The sequence below is a fragment of the Rhincodon typus genome, chromosome 1, assembly GCF_021869965.1.
Source record: "Rhincodon typus isolate 14 chromosome 1, sRhiTyp1.1, whole genome shotgun sequence".
NCBI classification, from domain to species: Eukaryota; Metazoa; Chordata; class Chondrichthyes; order Orectolobiformes; family Rhincodontidae; genus Rhincodon; species Rhincodon typus.
In genome coordinates this window covers 59,885,669-59,902,544 of record NC_063332.1, presented here as the reverse complement: position 1 = coordinate 59,902,544, position 16,876 = coordinate 59,885,669, and the positions used below count along the sequence as shown (strand labels likewise).

Genomic DNA, 16,876 nt, shown 5'->3' with positions numbered 1-16,876 from the left:
TGCTCATTGTAGAAATGTCAAGTAATAAAGGGCATGGGTTTAAGGAGAAGGGGGAAAATTTAAGGGACATGTGTTAGGCAAATTTTTTACACAGAGGGTGATAGGTTCTGTCAGGGGAGAAGGTAGAAGCAGTGACATTCGCAACATTTAAGAGGCATTTGGCTTACACATGAACAAGCAGAAAATAAAGGGATACTAACTATTTGCAACAGGTATGATTAGTTTAGAATAGCATCATGGTTAACACAGAGATGGTGGGCCAAAGGGCCTGTCCTGTGTTGTACTGTTCTATGTTCAGTGTTCTAAATCAGGGTAAATTGGGTAGGGATGCAGATCAGCGCTGATCTAATTGGGTGATGTGACAGGCTAAATGATTACTCCTTTTCTTATGTTCCTTGTAAAGTTTAAACATTGGAACATAGAAACAAGAGTAGGCCATTCAGCCCCTTGAGCCTGTTCTGCCTTTTATTGAGATTATGGCTGATCTGTGGCCTAACTCCATACACCTCCCTTGGCCCATATCCCTTAATGACTTTGCTGAATAAAAATTTCTCTCTTTCAGTTTTAAACGTGCTTCTTAACATCTCTGCTGGATAGCTTGGCCTTAATTTTTAGTCTATGCACCCTAGTTCTAGTTAAATGTGAAGAATGACAATATAAAGGAAATGCTATAGAGTCATTTGGCCTGTGACATTGGACCCTAACAAGGAGAGGACAACTGGAATAGAGACAAAAAAATTGCAGATGCTGGAATCCAAAGTAGACAAACAGGAGACTGGAAGAACTCAGCAGGCCAGGCAGCATCTGGAAGAAAGGAGCAGTCAATATTTTGTGTATTACCCTTCTTCAGGACTGGATGTGGGAGTAGGGGGAGCTGCAGATAAAGGGGAGAGAGGGGTGGAGGCAGAATGATGGTGATAGGTGGACACTGTTGGTAGGTACCACCTGGTTGGTCAATGAGAGGGATGAATCCGGTTGGAAGCAAGAAGGGAGGGTCAAAAGGTGGAATGGAAGGGAGGAGGTGGGGCTGGAAGGGGAACCGGGGGATGGGTGGGAAAGTTACTTGAAATTGGAGAACTCAATGTTGAGTCCTCCGGGCTGTAGGGCTCCTAGGGGGAAGATAAGGTGTTGTTCTTCAAATTTGCATTCTGAGTCACTATGACACTGGAGGAGGCCAAGGACGGACATGTGGAAGGGGGAGTGCGGCGGGGAGTTGAAATGGGTGGTATGGGAGCAGCACACCATCTTATACCATTTATGATCTAGACATTTTCAAAGTCCTGTTGGTGCACTGGGGGAATGTTAACTTAAAAATGGTAAAAGAAGCTGTCAGTGTAGTAAGAGGCAGCATCGATTTCAAAAGCTTTAAATGCAATTTTTATCCAAAATCAAAGAAGTTCTTCCTAGGCTAGGTTCTACACAGTAGAAAACAAGGGTTGTAATTTATCACAAGATGGCTGTGTCAATTTCAGGGACTTTCATGGAAAGTTTCTCTCCATAAAATTGAATGGGTTTTCTCACCAATTGTTCCACTGCTCACCTCATTCTGTATGCACCACATCTCCATGCCCCAGCTGTTGTACCATATCAAACTGGTCTGACGTAGCCATCCGGCTCTGTACACTGTCCATGGACTGGAGCAATGCACAATAGTGTCATGAGGAAGTTAATGACCTTCTGCCCTCCACAAAAATAAATGGCACCCTTTGTTATTTTCATGTTGAAAATTGCCGCCATTTCATTCCTCTCCACAGCCTGTGCAAATAGGAAACTTCATCTAACTGAGGTGACAATAGGTACAAATGAGAGTTTAATGCTTGCAAAAAGGTTTCTCACCATTCGTCTGTGTTTGCTGACAATGTGGGCATTGGTGCAATTTCCTGTGAATATGCATTAGTAGATGTGTCTGTGAATGGAGAAGGACTGAATTGTAAGTAAATACATTGGGCCAGTGGGGAGGAAGGGTTTCGGGGCAAGAGATTGGGCCTGGATGGGGAGAGGAAGAGAATGGATAGGGCTGTGGGGAGGAGTGTGTGAAGAGAGCTGGTGGGGCTGGGGAGAGGGGGAAAGATTGTGCGTGGTGTGGGTGGCGATAGAGAGAACGGATGGAGCAGGTATGGTTGGGAGAGAACAGATGTTGCTGAGGGAGGTGAAGAGAGAACAGATGGGGCTGGGGGGATATGATCAGGTTAACGAGGGTCCCCGTCTATTATCTCTCCCTCATGACCATTCCCCCCTCCTCCATTCTCACCATCCCCTCATTCACTCCCCTTTCTCCCCATTCTCTCCACCACCTGTTCTCTCCCCTGTCTCATTCTCTTCCCCTCATGTTCATTGTCTCCCTGTCGTGTCTATGCTCTCCCCACCATGTCCATCTTTTCACCATTTCCAGTTCTCTTTCCCCCCATCCGTTTCCTCTCCCAACATCCATTCATCCTCCACACTGTCTGTTCTCTCGCTCTCCTCATCTGTTCTTTCCCTTTCCCAAAGCCTGTGCTTTCCCCTCTGGCCCCATTTGATTCCCATTTCAATTTGGAGCCTGTTCTGTGTACATGTGCAATACTGATTTTTCAGCACAACACATCGACATCCAAGGCTTGGAACTGTACTCACGCGCTTTGCCACGTGAGCACGTATGTGCAGTCTACCTAAGGTTATGGCATCACCAAATGCTATCTCACAGGTTGTCACTAGTCAGCTTGTTGACTCATTGTTAAAACCATGGAGGAAAAGTCATATTTCCTTTCTTGATCACAAGAACCTCATTCTTCCATTCTCCCGATATTACACCAACTGACTCGCAATTGCTCATGTCACTCAGGGCTGAGAAAATTCTCCCCAAGTCAGTCCTGTCATTCAAATTTCAGTTGAAAATCTCACTGGAAGGGCTCAACTCCTTTTTGCATTCCATAGTTCTGTTTGAGAATTTAGTCAATAAATTGCAATACAGTTCACATTGACAACTTCACATTTCAGTTTTTTTTATTCTATTCTGTAATTCAACATTATACAATGAGCTTAAGACAAGGACAAAAGCAGGCTGGTCCTTTTGTAAAGTAAAGCATTTCAACACAGATCATTAACGGTAAAGCAAAACATTGGTAGGACTCTCAACACTCTCAACAGTGGTCATATTGAAAGCATGTGCACCAATTATTTTTGCAATCCAGTCAAGATATTTCTTTGATATGAGAGTGTAAATTCCAGGCTTTTTGGGATCTGCACATCCTCGACCATATGACACAATGCCTTTGTACTTCTTGTTGCAAATTAAAGGACCACCTGAATCACCCTGGAAGAAAGAAAATGAAAAAGAGATAATTAAGAAGAATTTGCTAATAACAAAAACAAATTTGCTGGAAAAGCTCAGCAGGTCTGGCAGCATCTGTGAAGAAAAAAAATCAGAGTTAACATTTCGGTTCTGAGGAAGGATCCCTGGACGTTAACTCTGACTTTTCCTTCACAGATGCTGCCAGACCTGCTGAGCTTTTCCAGCAACTTCTGTTTTTGTTCCTGATTTACAGCATCCGCAGTTCTTTTGGTTTTTATTAAGAATTTGCTAATGTTGCTTACAAAATCAGAGTTCAATAGAAGACCTTCCTCCATGGTCTGAGCTACTCTGAACCTTTCCTATCTATTCACATCCAATCATACATTTAACAGCAGCTCCTCAAATATTGTCATCCTCAACAATGGGGGAGCCCAATACATCAATGCAAAATGTAAAGTATTTGCATCCACCTTTGCCAGAAGTGACATGTGGTTGATCCATCTCAGTCTCCTCTGAAGGTTCCCACCACCAAAGATGCTGGTATCTACCAATATGATGCATTCCACATGATATCAAAGAATGGCTGAAAACACTAGATACTGCAAAGTCTATGGGACCAGATGATATTCCAGCAATAATGTCAAAGACTTCTGCTCTGGAGGTTGCCATGTCCATAGTCACACTCTTCCAGTATAGCTTCAACATTGGCATCTACTTGGCAATAAGTAAAGTTGCTCAGATAGGCCCTGTGCACAAACAGTAGGACAAATTGAACATAGCCAATTACTATGCTATAAGTCTACTCTTGATCACCAGCAAAGTCTCTCAAGTTCTATTGAGCACAATTTTAAATCTATCGCATCTGTATTTTGATCTACATTCTTTATCTAATCTGTCTTGAAAACCTGCACTTACCCATATCTTAACGTTTTATGTTCCAAGGAGAAAAGTCTAATCTTTCCTGTTACTCCTCATAACTATATTCCTCATACTTGTCAACATCCTGTCCAACCTCTACATAGCTTCTAATGCCTTTGCATCTTTCCTGAAATGTGGTGACCGGCATTGTTTATAATCCTCAAGCTTAGGCCAAATGAATGATTTATTAAGTTTTGGCATGACTCTTCATTTGTATATTCAATTAATTTCATTTTTGAAAGCTATGATTGAATGTACTTTTATCAAACTCCCAAGCAATGCAATCCATTGATCACTGTATGTTATTCTGTCTTGAACGTCAGCTGCCATTCTCTATCTTCATCAATACCTACAATATTGTCAAGTTTTTTATTTGCTGCAAATGTTATAATGCTCTTCCTTAAAAACTTAAAACAATAAAGGACCTAAAATTGATTTGTGAGGAATATCAGTGAGAACAAAGACCCAGTCTAAATGAATCTACCCACTACTATTCTACGCTTTCTGTTAATGAATCAAGACTGACGATTTTCTGTTTATTACCACAAGTCTCAACTATTCAAAAAACCTTCTGAAACGTTTCAGGATTTCTTCTGTTCAAGTTGCTATGTTGCTCTTCACTGGGAGGAACACTTAGTCTTAGTTTCAGAGATAAGTCAGGGCAATGTGAAACAGCCTCACCTCTGATATCCATTGCAAAATCACAATCATGCCCTCTAGCATCCCAAAAGAAAAATGCTTAATAATTACCTTCAGCAATAAAAGAGAATTTGCCTTTGATCACTTAGTCTCTAAGTAATTACTTTAAATGAAGAAACATGCATTCTGGTCACCAGGCTTTCATTATGGTGCTTGGAATCCAACAATTACTAGTCGGCAATATATTTTACCCAAAATTTGGAGATTCATATTAAAATGATGGGAACCCAACTTATTATGTAGCAGAGGTATGAAAGTATATTAAAAAATAAATTAAAGAGAGAATCGTTCTTCCATGATTAGGGTATCTTATTTTCATAAGGTAGTGGACCATCTATTAGATATTGCTTTATCATGTTTTAAATTATTCTCAGGTTTCACCTGTTGCTTTAATACCCATGTCTGTGAAGGTGACAGAAGGTCATTTGGTATAAATTCAGAATCCAGTAAAAGAGGACTGAAAATATAATAAAGAGAGAGAGAAAATAAACTCTGAGGGCAAACTGGTGAGGAATATAAAAAGTAACAACAAGAACTTCCTTAAATATACAAAAAGAAGGAGAGAGTCAAAGTGAACTTAGGCCTCTTAGAAAATGAATCTGTGGAGAGAGTTTTGGGGGAACAAGACATTGGCAGAGGAGTTAAATGGATCAGTCTTCATGGTAAGAGATACTTCAAACAGTCCTAAAGAATGTGGGAAGGAATTAAGTATCTTCATTAGAGAAGTGGTATGAGACAAACTAATGGTCCTAAGGGCTTATCAGTCCCCTCGCCCTCAAGACTTGCATCCTAGGATCGAAAAAAAAGTTACAACAGAGACAGTGGTTGCAATTTTCCAAAAATCATTGGATTTTGGAGAAGTACCCGAGGCTTGGAATATTGCCAAAATACCTCTATTTAAAAAAGGAAGGGAGGCAAAAAGCAGGTAACTATAGGTTGATTAGCCTAACATCTATTGCAGGAAAAACATTTGAATCAATTATTAGGGAAGTAATCATAGCAAATTTAAAAAATCATAACATAATCAAGCAGGGTCAGCGTGGCTTCATGAAAGGGAAATTGTGCCTAACTCAATAGGGCTTTTTTTGAGGAAGTCTCAACTAGAGTGAATAGAGGGGAACCAACAGATATTTTGTATTTGGACTTTCAGATGGCTTTTGACAAGGCCCATCACAAAAGGTTAAAATAAGAGCCTATGCTGTTCGATGTCATTTGCTGGAATGAATAGAGAATTGCCTCACGGGGAGGAATCTGCACATTGGGAAAGAGGATGTTTTTCCCCAGGCCAACATGCAAGCAGTGGGGTACCTCAGGGATCCGTGTCGGAATTATAACAGTTTAAAATATATATTAATGATGTGAAAATGCCAGTGTTGGACTGGGGTGGACAAAGTCAAAAGTAACACAACACCAGGTTATACTCCAACAGATTTGTTGTAAATCACAAGCTTTCAGAGTGCTGCTCCTTCGTCAGGTGAAGACTTCAAAAGCTTGTGACTTTAAACAAATCCGTTGGATGAGAACCCGGTGTCGTGTTACTTCTGAATATATATTCATGACTTGGAGGTCATGGAGTGAATGTACTGTAGCCAAACTTACAGATTGCAAAAGGGAATCAAATAGTTTACAGAGAGATATTGATAGATAAAGCAAGTGGGCAAATATGTTGGCAAATGGAGTACAATGTAGGAAAATGTGAAGTTGCTCATTTTAGAAGGGAGAAGAAAAGTGCAGTGTGTTATTTAAATGGAGAAAAACTGCAGAAACCTGCAACACAAAGGGAGTTGGGGGTTATGTGTGCATAAAACATTGAAAGCTATCACACGGGTGCAGCAGGTAATCAGGAAGGCTAATGGAATGTCGGACTTACATCAAGGGGGTCGGAATATAAGAGTCGGGATGTCTTGCTGCAACTGTACAAGGTGCTAGTGAGACCACATTTGAAGTACCGTGAGCAGTTTTGGCCCCTTTTTTAAGAAAAAATATCATTTCATTGGAGGCAGTTCAGAGAAAGTTCACTAGGATGATCCCTGGTATGAAGGAATTTTCTTATGAGCAAAGATTAACCAGGTTAGGAACTGCTCACTGGAGTTTCGAAGAACGAGAGGTGATCTCATTGAAACATATAGGTTTCTTAAGGGGCTTGACAAGGTAAGTGCTAAATGGAAGTTTCCCATCATGGGAGAGTCTAGGATCAGAGGGCATAGTCTCAGAATAAAGGGACACCAATTTAACACTGGATATAAGGAGAATTATCTTCTCTCAGAGGGTTGTGGGTTTTCAGAACATCTTGCCACAGAGAGCTATGGGGGAAGAGTCCTTATCTATAGTTAAGGGTGAGGTTGATAGATTCTTGATCAGGAGGGTAATCAAGCATTATGGGGAAAAGGCAGGAAAGTAGACGTGAGGAATGTTGGGCCAGCCATGATCCTATTGAATGGCAGGGCAGATTTGACAGGCTGAATGGCCTACTCCCATTCTTATTTCTTATGATCATATTATGGTCTTCCTGAAACATGTTTTTTGATACATCAGAGTGGTTTCCAAGGTAACAGACTTCCCATTCATGGGATGTCAAGAGTCAACCTTGATGAGGTAAGACTGGAGTTGCATATGGTACCGGATACTGAGTAAGGATACAGAATTTCATTCTGCAACTGAAATGAGTGAACTAGTTAGGGTGGTGGAGACAATACAAAAGCTTCATAGTTACTTTAACTGATACCAGTTAGTACAGTGCACTCACCTTGCATGAGTCTCTTCTGCCTTTGCTGTCACCAGCACAGATCATGTCTTTGGTTACGAAAGGGTTCTGATTGTAATAATCCTTACTGTTGCATATGTCCCGATCTATTACTTTCAGCTTCACTTGTTGAAGTGTGTCAGATGGAGAGTTGGAGTGTTCATCTGTTATTCCCCATCCTGCCACTTTGCAGAAAGTTCCAGGTTTCACATCTGGATTCTTGCCATTTGGTAGTTTCAGCAGACTCACATATTTGTTGATGTTTGCTTCACTGGACAGCTGCGATAAAATAAGAGCAAATTAATATTTTTGCTTTTTGAAATAAAAAAGCCGATCTTCTACTTTGATGTATTCCAAAAGAGGACTGTCATTTTTTAAGTTGTGAGAAACCTGCTCCTCAAATGTTTTTCCTTTTGAATTGCGTGTTCTGTCTTGGATCAGACAATGATTGTACAGGCACTGACCACCCTCTGGGATGGGTATCATTGTTCATCATCCACAACCTTGATGGTGCTTGTCGTTATCTGCAATTTCACAGCACACACCAATCCAATTCCCATTGACCATCTGTTTTGCGCTACCCTTGATTTCATCCTATAGTGATTTCAGTGAAGAATAAAATCAGGCAGTGTGTCAAACAGATGGTGGTCCAATTGTCTCAGATTAAAATGACTGTATATCTCTGAGGTACTGTTGAGATAGAACTCATGTTACCTTCAGTGATCAATGTGAAGTGTGGGGAATGGAACTGCATATTGCAAAAATGTATTGGGTCTTTGCTGTTGGGACTCAGCATATTTTCTAGCAGGTAAAGGAGTTCCGATGGAAGTCTCGTAGTGTAGTTTTAGCACCAACAATTGTGGGTTCAATTCTCACTTTAAGAATTGATAGTCATAGAAGGTATATTTGTAATGTGGTCAGGTAGGTTGATCACCAACCTGAAAATATTTCTTATATACCTGACTGCAGGCTGTAAGACATAAGGAATTTTCCAGCCAGCCATGATGCAGAAGGCAACAGTGAAGTACCACAATGCTTTGTCAAGCATAATCCAATAAGTCACCAAAAACTTCTCAGGGTATGGTATCTGAGCAAGAAAGAATGGAGATGGCAGGAAGGACAAATATTGCCTGAATGCTTTCGGAGATTAGAAAATGTTTATGCAGTTTTCCTTCATAACGTTAAATTTCAATGTTTCTTAATAGATAAAGATTCCCCAATGGTTTGATGAATAAATTTCACTACAAAGCCTCTGGATCTACGTAAAGACAGCTGACCTTAGCTAAGGCAGCAGTCAGGCTGCTATTCAGCCAGAGTACCCCAGGCAAAAGTCAAAAGAAACTGGCATTTGATTGCTTACTAACGACTTCCCTCATAGAGCAGTGATTACAAAAGTTACATTTGACTATGATGCCCCTATAGAGTCAAGCAACCTATTGATAAGCTCTCACAAGTGAAGAATATTCCTAGTGAGAACTGTATGCTTGAGTCTCAACCTTTAGAAACATTTAAACTGACAAAACCATTGGTGGATTTCATGAGATATTTTTCATAACCTTTACACAAAGAGATTGACATTATAAAGTTCAGGGCTGGATGAACACAGCAGGTCAAGCAGCATCATAGGAGCAGAGAGGCTGACGTTTCGAGCCTAGACCCTTCATCAGAGAAGGGGGAGGGGAAGGGGGTTCTGAAATAAATAGGGAGAGAGTGGGAGGCGGATAGAAGATGGATAGAGGAGAGGATAGGTGGAGAGGTAACAAACAGGTCGAAGAGGCGGGGATGGGGCCAGTAAAGGTGAGTGTAGGTGGGGAGTTAGGGAGGGGATAGGTCAGTCCAGGGAGGACGGACAGGTCAAGGGGGCGGGATGAGGTTAGTCGGTAGGAGATGGAGGTGCGGCTTGAGGTGGGAGGAGGGGATAGGTGGGAGGAAGAACAGGTTAGGGAGGCAGGGACGAGCTGGACTGGTTTTGGGATGCGGTAGGGGGAGGGGAGATTTTGAAACTTGTGAAATCAATGTGGATTAACCTCACCTTGTTGTCTTGGATTCACCAGCATCTGCAGTTCCTACTATCTCTGACATTATAAAGTTGCTATTTTTTGCAGAAACAAAACACTGTCTTTCTAAATTACTAGTTTTAAACAAACAAACCAGAAAGAAAAAACTAAAATTCATACTTCAAGTAGCATGATGTCATTTTCTGGAGATTTTCTGTTAAACCCTTGATGGGGGATCTGCTTCTTGACCTGAATTTTTTGTTGACTTATCTCATTCTGTGACAGAGAATGTGCTCCAAGAACAACTTGAACACGCCCTTTCCTGCATTTCATCAGAAAGGTAGACAATTATTGTTTGTTTCCATAAGAGCAGGCAATTTTCAGAAATTTGTAAGAAAAAGAAGATTCAGGATTTCAAACGATAATAACAAACTGAACAATTAACGAAGCCATATTATTTACTGTTTCTTTCAGCCCGAGATCAAACAATGAATCAATAAGGAAGAGCATGGCCACTCAGTTCAGCTGCTCCCAGCAAATCATTAGAAATTAATGGAGTTCAATCATTACTCATAAAATTGGCATTTTAATGGAATTCTTCTTCAGGTACTGACTGATCTGTCTTATACTATAAAAGTTTTAACGTCAGATTTCCAGTAATGTTTTCTCTTTTGATCTCCGGTATAATTGCAGTTCTCAATAGATAGATAGAAGAGTGGTTTTTAACTCCAGAATAAATAAATAATGAAAACCCATCGTGAGATATTCATTCTCAGGGAGGATCATGCAAGGAGCAAACCTTGGCTAAAGGTTTGCTAAAGTTGGTGAAGTCAAATAGTCATGCCTTAGCTTCTGTGCTACAGGTACCTCCCACATCATGAGCGGCAGATCTAAATATCTGCCATGCCCAGAATTTGTATCCTACAGAAGAGCAGCCAACTAGAAGGTTACTTGAGTGCAGTGGAAAAGAAAGAATCCCTCCCTCTGAAAGAAAGCATCAGCACTTCAAAATCAGAGATGTCAGTTACAATGTTTGTGAAATAACTGCACAGAAGCTGGGTCAGATCACCAAGTCACCCAGCTCAGAGTCAGTTTTCAAAACTAAGGAAATTCAAATCTCCTGGTTATATTTTCTTCCTTGACATGGAGTACCATCGGCCCATACAGGCCGACACACTGAAACAACATCACAGAGGCAGGGCCCCGTGACCAAGTCACCCTTTATTTACTAGTGCAAAGTACACTAGGCCAGCCAGCTCAGAGTCAGTTCTCAAAACTGAGGAGATTCTAATCTCCTGGTTACATTGGTCAGCCAAGGCTTTCCTGATTGGTCCAGGTCAACAACACTAATCAATGACCTCGTAGCCAATGAGGTGCAGCTGGTCCCAATCACGATAGTTTGGTCAAACTTTCTTTCGCCTTCTGTGATTTTGGTGCTCAGATTGGACACAAATGCCATTGGTGGTCAGTCACGTGTATCACTACTGATGACATTAACACAGATGGATCATGCGAACTTCCAATGTGGGGATCCTAGCCCGAGTCTATATCCTCCTATTTTGTAGGCAATGCAAGAGGTACACAGAGGTTCTACTCTGTGCAAGGCCCATGGTTCATGTCAGACAAAACCCAGAATATCCATGGCTTAATTTCATTTCTGGCCCTCTCTCTGTTCTGGCATTCCCACCTGAAGAGTTGTAGAAGTTTTGCCCTTCTATGTATAGTTCTACCTTGGCTCATTTCTAACTGCATGCCACGTGTACCTCAGCTGAATGCCAAGATCATAGAATAAAAAAAAACATATGTCACAGTTGTGATGTCCTGATAGTGGGTGTGTAGTAAGTGTCTGCCTTAGTAGCCTCATAGAATTATGGAACAAAAACAGAAGTTGCTGGAAAAGCTCAGCAGGTCTGGCAGCATCTGTGAAGAAAAAAATCGGAGTTAACGTTTCGGATCTGGTGACTCTTCCTCAGAACTGATAGTAGCTGGGGAAACATCAGTTCAGATGCAGAAAATAGGGAGGGGGGTGGGGTAGGGAGTAAATGATAGGATAAAGCCTGAAGAGAGAGAATAGCAGTTGGATAGACAAAGGAGTTGATGATGATCTGTCCAGGAGGGTGAATAATTGTTAACGGGGACAGTTAGTGACGAACAATAGGTAGTATGTAATGTATGTGATAACAAAGCCTGGTGTGTCGGGTTGGGTAAGACATGGGAGAGTTTAAGCCTTAAAATTAATGAACTCAACATTGAGTCCAGAGGGCTGCAGGGTCCTCCAAGCGGAAAATGAGGTGTTGTTCTTCCAGCTTGCATTGGGCTTCACTGGAACACTGCAGCAAGCCAGAGACAGAGATGTTGGCCAGGGAGCAGGGTAGTGCATTGAAGTGGCAGGTAACAGGTAGGTGAGGGTCTTTTTTGCGAGTTCCAGGAAGCATTCACCCAGTCTACGCTTCGTTTCCCCAATGTAGAGGGGACCACATTGTGAGCAGTGAATGCAGTAGACTAGATTCTGGGAAGTGCAGGTGAAGTGTTGCTTCATCTGGAAGGTATGTTTGGGCCCTTGGATAATGGGGAGAGAGGAGGTAAATGGGCAGGTGTTGCACCTTCGCCGGTTACAGGGGAAAGTGCCTTAGGGCTGTGGGGAGGAGTTGGGGTGAAAGAAGAGTGGACCAGGGTGTCCTGGAGGGAACGGTCCCTGCGGAAGGCGGACAAAGGAGGGGAGGGGAATATGTGTCTGGTGGTGGCATTTTGCTGGAGGTGGTGGAAATGCCATCTGATAAACTTCTGGATGTGGATGCTGGTGGGATTGTAGGTAAGGACAAGGGAAACCCTATTACTGTTGTGAGAGGGAAGAGAAGGAGTGAGGGTTGAAGTGTGGGAGATGGGTCAGATCCGGTTGAGGGCCCTGTTGATAACGGTGCTGGGGAATCCTCGGTTGAGGAAGAAGGTGGACATGTTGGAGGTTCCCTTGTCGAAGTTGGCCTCATCTGAAAATTTGAGATGGAGACGGACAAACTGAGAGAATGGGATGGAATCTTTACAGGAAGCAGGGTGTAAGGATGTATAGCCCAGGTATCTGTGGGAGTCAGTGGGTTTATAGTGGATATTAGTGGCCAGTCTATCCCCAGAAATGGAAACAGAGATGTCGAGGAAGGGAAAGGAGGAGTCAAAGATAGACCAGGTGAAAGTGTGGGCAGGGTGGAAATTGGAAGCGAAAATGATTAACTTTTCCAATTCCGAATGAGACAGGGAAGCAGCACCAATGATATCATTGATATATCAGACAAAGAGTTGTGGGTGGGAGCCAGAGTAGGACTGGAACAAGGGATGTTCCACACACCCCATGAAAAGACAAGCATAACTGGGGCCCATGGCCACCCGTCTGACTTCTCATAGAATTATCGATTGTTTTTCTTTAGTTTTTCTTTGGATGTGTCATCACTGGCCAGGCCAGCATTTGTTACCCATCACTTATTGTCCTTGAATTGAGTGGCTTGCTAGGGCTATTTCAGAGAGCAGTTATGTGTCCATTACATTGCTGCGGGTCTGGAGTCACTTATCTATCAGAATAGGTAAAGGTGTTAGATTTCCTTTCCTAAAGGGCGTTAGTGAATCAGATAGTTCTTTAAAATATGTCCATCATTATTACCAAGACCAACTTTCAATTTCAGATTTAGTGAGAAAAAAACCTCCTTTGTAAGATGTGAACCCTTTTCTGCAGGTCATTATTCTGGATGAGTAGCTCAGAAGCATTACCACTGTGCTATCATCTCTCCATCGATGAATATGAGGACTAGTTGTTGTAATTAATTTAGCCATTTGATTATCCTGCAATAATCATTCTTCAGAAAATATTAACATGTGGTAAAATGGGTGAAGTAATTGATGGGACTTGGAGGGGTAGAAGTATTATTAAGGACACTGAATCTTTCCACTTGGATCCAGATATTTCTGCAAGCCAATGACCTGACAAAGTGGGTAAAACAAAGAACTGTGGATGCTGGAAATCTGAAACAAAAACAGAAAAAGCTGGTGAAACACAACATGTTTGACAGCATCTGTGGAGAGAAAGCAGAGTTAATGTTTCAGATCCTAGTGACCCTTCTTCAATGCTAGGTAGTCGCTCGGAAAAGGTGGTGTATGTGCTGATGACGGGGGTAGGGAAAAGGCTGGTAAAGGAGTTGGAAGTAAATGATAGGTGGAGGTGGAGCCTAGAGGGAGAAACAGACATAAAACAAAAGGATGGATAATGGTAAACAACGGAGACAGAAAAGGTGCTAATGGGGACTGTAAGGAGGTGAAAATGCGTAGGCTGTGATAAAAGCAGCCTGTGTTATGACAGAGCTTGACGTATCAGGGTGGGTAAAAATCATGGAAGAATGTGTCAGACCCTAAACTTATTGAACTCGATTTTGAGTCCTGAAGTCTGCAAGGTCCCCAAGCTCTTCCTGCTTGCACTGAGGCTCACTGGAGCTCTGCAGTCGGCCCAGGACAGAGTTGGCCAGGGAGCATGGTGGTGTGTTGAAGTGACAGCCAACTGGAGACTCATGGTCATTTTTGTGGACGGAATGTAGGTATTCTGTAAAGTGGTTACCCAGTCTGTGTTTAATCTCCCCAGTGCAGAGGAGACCACATTGTGAGCAGTGTATACACTGGACCTGAAATGTTAACTTTGCTTTTTCTCCATCAATGTTGGCAGACCCTGCTGGGTTTCTCCAGCTGTTTCTATTTTTGACCAAACGAATTGGTTATGTCTAGCTGGACAAGAAATAGGGTACCAGAAAAGCTCTTGAGGACACAGCTTGAGCTGTGAAAACCCCAACAATATATCTATTTGTGTTGGGATTGTGATGCCTTAGCTTCGAATGGGTTTCAGATAAAGGTAACAAAATAAAGCCATGTTTGCAACGGCAGAACCAAATGAAGTTTTCCATGTAACAATCAGGCTCTCTGTGCAAGTAAATAGATATTTTTTTTTAAAATATCATACCAAGAACCATGCTAACAGAAATAGTTATCAATAACATGGTCAAAAACAGAAGTTGCCGGAAAAGCTCAGCAAGTCTGACAGAATCTGTGAAGAAAAAAATCAGAGTTAAAGTTTCAGGTCAGGTGACCCTTCCTCAGAACTGTTCTGCAATTTCTGTTTTCATTCCTGATTTACAGCATCCGAAGTTCTTTTGGTTTTTATCAATAAGATGGTGCTCTGTGTATCAATAATGATGTGGTGTAGCATTTGAAAGTAATTATTTGATTTAAAGTGTGTGAGTTAAGCTCTCCATAAACATGAGCTAATAAGTAGAATAATACTTCAATTATAGATATATAGATGGTAACTTACTGTACACAGTGTGCTGCCGTCAGTATCCATCTATTTCTGATCAAAGCCCCTCCACAAAAATGGATAAAACTCTTCTGTTGCCTGTTATAAACTTGGATAGACGCCATATAAGGTTTTGAATGAGGCTTAACCTCATTGCCTCCGATAATTTCCACACCATTATCTGTATAGAATATATATAGCAGATGCTGAATGGCAATGTCATCAGTTGATACATGTACACACAAATCTTTGCTTAAATTCAATACAATTGTTCTATAATTTATTGTATGGAAATATGCCAATGTAGGTGAGGTGAGACTGACTGCACTTAACATTAAAGCAACATTTGTTCATAGACAGGAAATTGTTTGTACTGTTAGAGGAAGATCACTATAATTCTAGGATGTCACTTCAGGAGCTACTAAGGACAGTACTCTAGGCCAAGCCACTTTCAGCTGCTGCATTAATGACCTTCCCTCCATTAGAAGTGGAGACATTTACTGATGGTAGCGCAGTGTTTAATTCTAACTCCAACTTCTCAAATAATAAAGCCATCTGTGCCCATATAAAGCAAGATATGAATAATTTCCAGGCTTTCAGTTGTATCTAGGTTCTTGCTATATGAAGTGAGTGCAGAAATAGGATGACAAATGTCTGTCTGGAAAGGTAGTGCAAGAGGGATGATTTTAGATTGCTGGGACACTGAGACAGGTTCTGGGACACCTCCACAAAATGAATTGCTTGCATCTGAACATATCTGAGACTGAGATCCTTGTGGGGCATTTTGCTATTGCTGTTGAGGAGGTTTTAAATGAGATGTGGATGAGAGATGTGGAAATGAGTGGAGAGTATTAGAAAGTAGTACAGGGTTCATGAAATGCAGAGAAAGGCACATATCACTAAAATAGAGAATAGTAAGTTAGGTGGTAGAATTGGAGTAAGTTTAAATCCGGGTTATACTGCATATAGGTGAACTGACAGACTGTAGAGAATAATATTGGGGTTACAGGCAGTTTGACTTGTGAGATTACGATGATGTGGCTGTAGAGGACACCTGGCATAAGGAAGGGCGAGTCTGGCTGTTAAATATTCCTGGGTATTCAGAAAAGATAAGAAAGGAAAATAATTGAGTTGTTTTTGGTTAAGGAAAGTTTTGCAGTGTCGAAGAAAGAAGATGTTTCAGAAGGTTGAAAGACAGGATTGATTTAGTTAAAGTTAAGGAATGAGAAAGGTGCAATGATACTGATGAATTATAGATCAGCAAACTGTGAATGAAATGGAGGAACAAGGAAATTACAAAGAGATGTGAACACCACAGGGTGGTTATAATGGGGGACTTTAATTACACATATGTTGACTGGGATGGTAGTAATATAAGGGGCAGTGAGGGACAAGCATTCTTAGAATTTGTTGAGGAGAATGTTCTACAGCAGTATGCATTCAATCAAGTGAGAAAAAAGGCACTGCTAGACCTGGTTCTTGGGCCAAGAAGACCAAGTGACAGTGGGGGAACATTTAAGGGACAGTAATCATTGCATCATAATGTTTAGGGTGATGATAGAAGGTGATGTTGGTCAATCCAGAGTAAGAATAATCAACTGGCAAACTTCAATGGGGCAAGAGCAGAAATGGGTCAGATAGACTGAAAGTAAAGGCCAGCAGGGGGACTGATGTAGCTAAACAATGGACTGGATTGGAGATGGTTTGGGCCCAGTCAAGGTATAAAGGGAAAGGTCAAACAAATGAAGCCAGAGCTCTCTAGGTGTCAACGAGGATGAAAATTAAGTCAAAGAAGAAAAAGTGTCCTTATTCTAGGTGTCAAGTAGTAAATACAATTGAGAACCATGCCAAATGTTCAGAAGGGAGGTGAAGAAACAAATATGAAATGCAAACAGCAATTGTGATAAAAAAAACGAAATAAAAAC

At 41.5% G+C, this 16,876-nt stretch overlaps 1 protein-coding gene across 1 annotated transcript in view; it reads right to left on the bottom strand.

Annotated features, from left to right (window-relative positions):
- Positions 1-2,956: 2,956 nt before the first annotated feature.
- LOC109917820 (granzyme K-like) overlaps positions 2,957-16,876 on the bottom strand; it is a 16,798-nt gene continuing 2,878 nt past the window's right edge. Inside the window, exons 2-5 of the mRNA XM_020517676.2 lie at positions 14,970-15,132; positions 9,809-9,950; positions 7,635-7,910; positions 2,957-3,292 (exon numbers count right to left, since the gene is read on the bottom strand). Coding sequence (XP_020373265.1) covers positions 3,080-3,292; positions 7,635-7,910; positions 9,809-9,950; positions 14,970-15,132 — 794 coding nt within the window. The 3' untranslated portion in view covers positions 2,957-3,079. The remainder of the gene's footprint in view (positions 3,293-7,634; positions 7,911-9,808; positions 9,951-14,969; positions 15,133-16,876) is intronic.